At 45.7% G+C, this 7437-nt stretch overlaps 1 protein-coding gene across 4 annotated transcripts; it reads left to right on the top strand.

Annotated features, from left to right (window-relative positions):
* Positions 1–492: 492 nt before the first annotated feature.
* LOC123395222 (ycf20-like protein) lies at positions 493–6345 on the top strand. Of its 4 annotated transcripts, none has more exons than XM_045090176.1 (4): positions 493–916; positions 1117–1142; positions 1303–1692; positions 5536–6345. In XM_045090176.1, the coding sequence occupies exons 3-4, from the start codon at positions 1535–1537 to the stop codon at positions 5978–5980; spliced, it is 603 nt and encodes a 200-aa protein (XP_044946111.1). In that variant the 5' UTR covers positions 493–916; positions 1117–1142; positions 1303–1534; the 3' UTR covers positions 5981–6345. The 4 variants fall into 4 exon arrangements, with proteins under 4 accessions (XP_044946111.1, XP_044946110.1, XP_044946113.1 ...); XM_045090175.1 differs by having other exon boundaries at positions 1108–1142; XM_045090178.1 differs by lacking the exon at positions 1117–1142.
* The last annotated feature ends 1092 nt before the right edge of the window (positions 6346–7437 follow it).

The following is a 7437-nucleotide window of genomic DNA, read 5'->3' as shown; positions in this document are numbered from 1 at the left end:
GTAGATATATGTTTAATTTTGTTTATGCTAGTATGAACTCTGTTTCATATGAACTCCAACGATGTAATATATGATGAAAACTACTTGTTTAAATTATATCTTATGTCTTTGAGTTTGTTTATGGGATCTATTCTTTTTCACCACCCACGGTATCACGTATTTACGTTTATGTGATACCATAAGCGAAATTTGCATGGTCAGAGTGTGCGGGATCTCCTAGACATGTTCTTACTTTGAAATAACACCAGTATGTATTGTCAAATCTATTTCGGGTTTTTTGGTGATGTGTATTTAATGAGAGAAGACGTTCCGTTTGACTATAAAGGCGTCTCCGACGACTTCGTCAATTTCAAGACTCTTTCAAAGATGTTCATAGAATAGGATATGCATGTGTATTTAAAAAGGTGAATGTATGTGAGCCACTTTGATTGTATGATGTAAAAACACAATTATGTTAATTGACAATCTACACCCATGTCAGTTTTCTCAAAATCGCAAAATTTCCCTTCGCACAAACCCTATCTCGTCCTCCTTTCCCCCTCCCGTAGCCACCACCATACTCCGCCCCCTGCTCTTCTCCGGCCGGCGCGCCACCGCCTTCCAGTCCGCCTCTCGCTTCCTCCGGCCGGTGAGCCACCCACTCCCACTTGACGCATTTGCTTGGCTCGCCATTGGAGAGCACGGGCGAGGCTGGCGCGTCTCGAGTGACCAGTGGGTAGACGAGGCGGCGCGCTCCCGTCGTTGTAGCAGGGCGAGCTGGCGCCCTACCCCGCCCTCAATCCCTCTGCTCGGCAGTCCAGACGCAGGAGCTGCCCATCTCTCGCCGGCCCTCCTCTTCTATCATCAGCTGGTTCTCTCCAACAGCACATCTTAGCGGCTGCTTCATACATGGCGAACGTGGAAGAATCTCATCAAGGTAATGGTCTTTAGTTACCTCTACTTTCTGTCCTGTAATTTCTGTGTGCTTAGATCCATACGGTAGGATTCGGTTCTATCTTTTGTCAACTTCAGAGTTGATTCGAAGGATACATTTCGTTTAGAAATAGAAGTTCAGTCGTATTTACTCATTTATGCCGCTGAAATATGTACTGATTGTGTGTTTCGAAGGAGATGAAGCTAAGAGGAGCTCCTGGTGTGAAGAGGTAAGAGTAGAATGGTCTTTTCCTGCTCCAGTTAATTTCTGTTAGTACATAATGGTATATGTATGTATTTGCTATGGAACTTTCAAAATAGTGGCATTTTGGCAACATTAAAATTTATAATGGTATTTTGGAGTTTGACTGAAGTTTTACTGGTACACAGGCAATTCTCTGCTCATAGTCTCAGCCACGCGCTGCTGTTCCTACGCTATTGATCTCGTCTGCCGTCATCCTTCCCTCAACATCCTCTGGGTCGGTCCAGTCCTTGCTGGGGCCGTCAGCCCTGCAACCAGCATCGCCCTGCCGTCTCGGTCGCACTCCTACTCCTCATATCCCTCCCCTTCCATTGCTCTCTTCCGCTCCGGCCTGAGTGCATAGCCCCCGCTCACCAGACCATGCTTCTGCGGCATGGTGCATCTCTCTGCGCGCCACGACCGCCAGCAGGAGGCCTCTGCGCTGGAGGTGTCCGCCACAGCTCCGTGCCGGCGCTGCGTGATGTCCTTTGCCGGACCTGCTTCTTGCGGACTGCAAAGACGAGCGGAGGAGCAATCAGGTTAGCTCTCCATACTACTGATTTACACCGTACCCATGATCGCTAATTCAGTGATTTGGTTTGTTGCCTAGTTGTGTTAAGCTTATTGTTTCTTGCAAGTCCAAGTCCAAAGTAGATTCCTAGTGCTTGAAATATGTGTTTGGTGGCATCCTTGTTGCCTGCCTCCAGTTAAAAACTTGCAATTTAGCAGAAACTTGGAGATTTGGGTTGTTGTTTACTGCTACTTTGACTATGTGCTTAAGTCTCTATCTGTAGCATAGGATTGAGGATTGCCCTCTTACCTACAACTCTCTACCGTCATATGCCTAATGTGCCAGCCTTCATGAATTGTATGACAATGGATGCGTCAATATTTGAACAAAGAAGATATAACGAACATATCGAGTGGAGTATGAGAAGCAAGGTCATATTGCTTTTTTGGGGGAAGAAAATGTTCCCTTCACTGCACTGACTCCTGATGATATACCCACTTTAACCATTAAAATACTTACATGCTGATCCAACATTAGAAGGACGATATATAGGCTTAAGACTATCCCATTTGAACCTCATCTTTGCTCCTCCGCTACACACATTTCTGCTCAGTGGTGTGACACGCATGTTGGACATGTACCAAGTGTGAACACTCCGTTGGCACCTTTTTGACATGTATCGCCTTCTTGGTTCTCTCAAATCACCAATGTGGGAATGTCTTACCTATGATAGGCGATTTTGTGCTCACATAGCGTGTTAGAGAAAGTTAGTCACCTTGTTTAGTTTCTCATCAGCTTATAAAGTTGAACTTCATTGATATAAAACTAAGAACGATGACGGCTGCTTTGCTTTTATTTCCTTGTCTTCTGTTGTCTATCGACTATTCTTTCCTCTGACTTCTAGGGATGCACTACCGGAGTCGACCCACCATGTAGGTGCATTTCCTCTATCAGTGTTGACCCCTTTGCGACTTGAACTTCTGGTACATCTGCACTGGAAGTTTGATCCACTCAACGCGCATTAACAATCTAATGTTATGCTCTATAACAAATCTATTTAATACATCGTCGCGTTAAAACTCTGTAATATTGTAACTCCACCAAAATGTCAAAATGTGATCCTTTGCTGCCCAGTCAAAAAAAAAAGAGTTACTTCTAAAGCTACAAAAATCAGCAAAGACGAAAGTGATATTTTGGTTGGTAATATTTTTCTAACAACTATATATTCTTTTTTGTAAACATATTTTACAGCCATTATATACTTAGTACCGATGGAACCTGCTCTTTTTGGTGTTTGAAAATAGCAAATAAATATTTTTTTTGTTAGGAAAGCAACTTATGTTTATTGAAGGCCCAAGGGGCATATATATATTGCACAAGACTTGAGGTGCAAGGAAAGTAAACATAGACTAATAAGGACTCCTAGACTAATACTAATAGACTAATGAGGACTCCTAGACTAATACTAATACTTCCTAACACCCACCCTCAAATGCAAAGCGTATGCAATAGCATTGCATTTGAAGAAGTGTAATACTGAAGAAAAAAATGATAATCCAAATTCGCATCTTGAGAGTGTCGTCGTAGCAGGAAGAGTTTTCAAAACTTGTCGAGTCGCCGAAGGAGAGAACGAAGAGATGGCACATCAGAGGTAGACACCGCATCACTTGAAGATACAAGATAAGTATCAAGAGAAGATGGGTTGTCAAAAGAAGATGGCACATCAAGAGGAAGACACAAAAGAGATGGCACATCAGAGGAAGACACCGCATCACTTGAAGATACAACATAAGTATCAAGAAAAGATGGGTTGTCAAAAGAAGATGGCAAATCAAGAGAATAAAGCATTGCGCGGAAAATCATAGTCCACGACAACCGTCGGCGAAAGAAGCTCGGCGGATAAGGCACGATGGACGTAGATCGACAATGCAAAAGAAGGCCAGAAAATCCTATAGAAAACAGCAAGGGCAAATAGGTCACAAATGTTGCTTAGAAAGGATCAGGACCGGAGAAAAGGCCGACGGACAAAGGTATGGTGGACTCGCATGACGTGATAACACAAAACATCGACGGATTTGGTGGACGCAGCGGAAATATATAGAAAGCTAGAAGCATAGACTAAACTCAAGACTAGATGCAATAGCAGCGTAAAAAAAAATCAGAGACCAAAACAGAGTAGCAGCAGGCCAAGCGATGGTAAACGGCCATGGGGAGCACGAGATGCAGCACACAAGCTAGCAAAGAGGAGTGGCAAAGCAGTATCATCCAAGCGGAAGTAGACAGAGGAGCACGCAGATGGACATGCAGGAGAAGAGTAGCACGGGGGATCACGTCATGTACGTGACTTGTAGAACATCAACCTAGCAGCAGCAGTGGGAAAGCCAGCTGCAGGCGCGTGTGCAGCAGCAGAGCAAAGCAGGCTAGCAGGAACGCAGCAACAGGGCCCTCCTCGACGAGGCCGAGCGCGAGTACGGCTTCAGGCACCAGGGTGCCATTGCCATCCCCTGCCGCGTCGACCGCTACGTCCACGTCGAGCGCCTCATCAACCGCGACTTCGGCGTGCAGGGCCAGCAGCTCCGCGTCGACCGCTTCGTCCACGTCGAGCGCCTCATCGACCGCGACCTCGGCGTGCAGGGCCACCAGCTCGTCGACCTGGACTGCGGCGCCAGCACCCGATCCGATCTGGAGGAGAAGCAGAGCCGATCCGAAGTGGAGCAACGAAGATCCGGCGGCCAGAGTGGAGGACGGCGGCGGCGGCGGTAGACTGGCGAGGGCGGCGCGACGACGACCGTGAACGGCAGTGACGACCAGGGAGGAGATCGGCGCGACGGCGGCTGGGACTGCAACGAGTATATCGGCGTGATGGCGGCTGGATGGCTGAGGTAGCAGCGAAGCCTGCAGGGAGCGCCGGCGTGAGAGGACCGAGCGAGAGGAGCTGGGCGGATCGACCCAGAACAGATCGATCGAGAGGAAGAAAAAAAGTTGGATCGTAAGGACGAGTTGCAGCGTCTGGAGACCTAAACCTAGGCTCTAATACCATGTTAGGAAAACAACTTATGTTTATTGAAGGTCCAAGGGGCATATATATATTACACAAGACTTGAGGTGCAAGGAAAGTAACATAGACTAATAAGGACTCCTAGACTAATACTAATAGACTAATGAGGATTCCTAGACTAATACTAATACTTCCTAACATTTTTAATCTCAAATCTCTATAAATCTTGGTTGCTAAAACTCAATAGTGATCAGTCATTGAGACTTCAGTTGCATTACTCTAACAGTTGAATATTGAGGTTCATGGCAGCTTAGATCACATGGCAGTGACAACCCACAGCTATCAACTAATGGTTTAAAATTTTATAATGTCTTCTCACACTTATGTTAGTCAGTTAGTGATATTGGCACGCTATGTTGGGTACTGGGTTTTATGGAGGCAAGAGAGAAGAACTGTTCTTCTAATTCTTGCTTGTTCTATTCCTCATAGGGGGGGCCTCTCTATATTGATGACCTATAACAATCCAATGTAAGTAACCATCAACCTTATTTCTAATTGTTTGAGGACCAAGCTAAAAGATGTCTTCCTAATTTAAAGGATGGACTATCTACCATAGAGAGAATGGAGATCTCGTCCCATATTTTTTGGGCGGTTGGGGCATGAGGACAAAATGGGAGTCTGGCGGTGTGACGAAGTTTAATTAAAGCATTTTATATCATGAAAATGATGGAAATACCAATTTTTAATGAAAATGTCTGCAGAATTAGATACAAACACGACTAGAAGATTGTCTGTATTTTAAGTCTTAGAGATTTTGAGGCCCTGGCTTTGTCAAGCTTAGCAACCACGATTTGATATATCTATTTTGTTTAGTTACCAGATGAAAAACTCAAGATGGAGGCCTGTGTTTGCCTTGGAGACAGGTGGACCACCTAATGCCGATGGCGAAGACTTTGAAGAGGACAGTGGTTTTCTTGGCAGGACAAGGCTTGGCCGACTCGCCCAAGCTGCTGGAAGGCAACTGTTTGAAAAGCTGAACTCTGCCAGAAGCAACTCTCCCACAAAGATATTCCTTGTGCTCCTTGGATTCTACACCGCCAATGCTTTGGCAACAATCCTAGGGCAGACTGGTGACTGGGATGTCCTTGTTGCTGGTGTTGTAGTGGCTGCTATTGAAGGAATTGGCATGCTTATGTACAGAAGAAAACGGGTCACCAGGCCTCCTGGACGATTTCAGTCATTTATTTCAATGGTGAACTTCTGGAAAGCTGGTGTATGTCTGGGCCTTTTTGTGGATGCCTTCAAGCTGGGAAGCTGAGTTCCCGGGATTCACCTTGTCTTGTTTACCTATCAGTATTGCAACCGATCCATTGAGCCCATCATAACGCAAGGATTTAGCACAACAAATGGGCATGCCCTCATGGATCAAGTTTTGGTCTTGCAGTTGGCCCAAGTGCTTGCAGAGATAGCTTATAGGTGATCTATTTCTTCCTGGTTCATCGAGATGTTGAATTAGCGTTCTTCTGGGGTGGTGTACTCTTGGTGAGGACTGATAGCATACCTCATCGGGCCCGAAAATGTACATATGATTGTCGAGTTTCTCTTGGATTCTGACACTGATGGAATTCTTAGTCGGATGTTCATTTTTGTGCCACAGGGAAATAATCAAAGCTGCATTGTAAATGCTTGTGTGTAGCATGTGATGAGCTGGTTCTTTCTTCAATGCTTTATGAACATAAGTTCTTTGTAACTTGCTCTGCATTTCTTGCTCAGTACTCTCCCGCCAAAAATAGATGATGCTTTGATAAGTTCTCTTTCCTTTTTTGCGGGGGTTGATAAGTTGTTTTTCGTCTGCCAACAGTTTATCTTTCCGCTCTCATTTTCTTCTGCTGATATCTCCTGTTAGAAGGATGCCAAAATGAGCCAAAGAAAAATATGCTAAATATGAGGTCAGGTGGTAATACCCGCTGCCCTCTTTGAAATGGAAAATAAAAATCTGTGAGACGGAGTCTATCTTCTAATCAAGTTGGGCCCATTTGAGGCCTTGTCTCGCACACATCTCAAAGCCTTTCTTCCTCTTTGTGCGGAGACCTTCAAATCGGACACCATATCACATTTTTCGCATTTTTCATTAAAATGTTGGCATTTTTCATTAAAATGATGATCGGACCTAAACCTACTCTAAATCTATGCCGGCGCTTGTCTTTCAAGTCTTTGTTGTTCCCCTGGCGCTGGTTGTGTCCATGTCCAACGGGGATGAGACCCTGAAGTAAAGGTGCGGTCGTCGACGAAGAAAGGTAGGACATGTGACACTAACCAACCCGTCGGCATCATCATGTCGTCATTAGAGACCTCCGGGGTGTTGGTCGGCATGTCGTCCTTTGTCCATCTAGCACGCCAGTTGTGCAAGCTGACAGCAAAGGCAGCCACCTCGTGCTTCTACTCCGTCAAGAGGCTCTTTCAAAATATGTTACCACTCGCAGTCATGGTTGATGTGGTGCAAGGGAGCAGGATGTGGACCAAACGTGTTGTGGTGTGATTTGTGGCGGGAGTGGCATTGTTTTAATAGCGAATGCCGGTGACGCCAAGCGATGGGGTATGTCAATGCGGACACTGGGGTTTGTTTCTTGGTCGACATGCATGTTTAATGCTTCCAAGTGGATGAATGGGTTGTCCGTTTGAATGCGGTAGCTATCCGCCCTGTCCCGTCCTCTCGAGTCACTCCGTCATTGAACAGGTATGGAGATCGGGGACACGGCGTGGGTGGCGTTGTCA

The sequence above is a fragment of the Hordeum vulgare genome, chromosome 5H, assembly GCF_904849725.1.
Source record: "Hordeum vulgare subsp. vulgare chromosome 5H, MorexV3_pseudomolecules_assembly, whole genome shotgun sequence".
Taxonomy (NCBI): Eukaryota; Viridiplantae; Streptophyta; class Magnoliopsida; order Poales; family Poaceae; genus Hordeum; species Hordeum vulgare.
The sequence above is the reverse complement of the archived record's forward strand: the minus strand, read 5'-3'. Positions and strand labels throughout refer to the sequence as shown.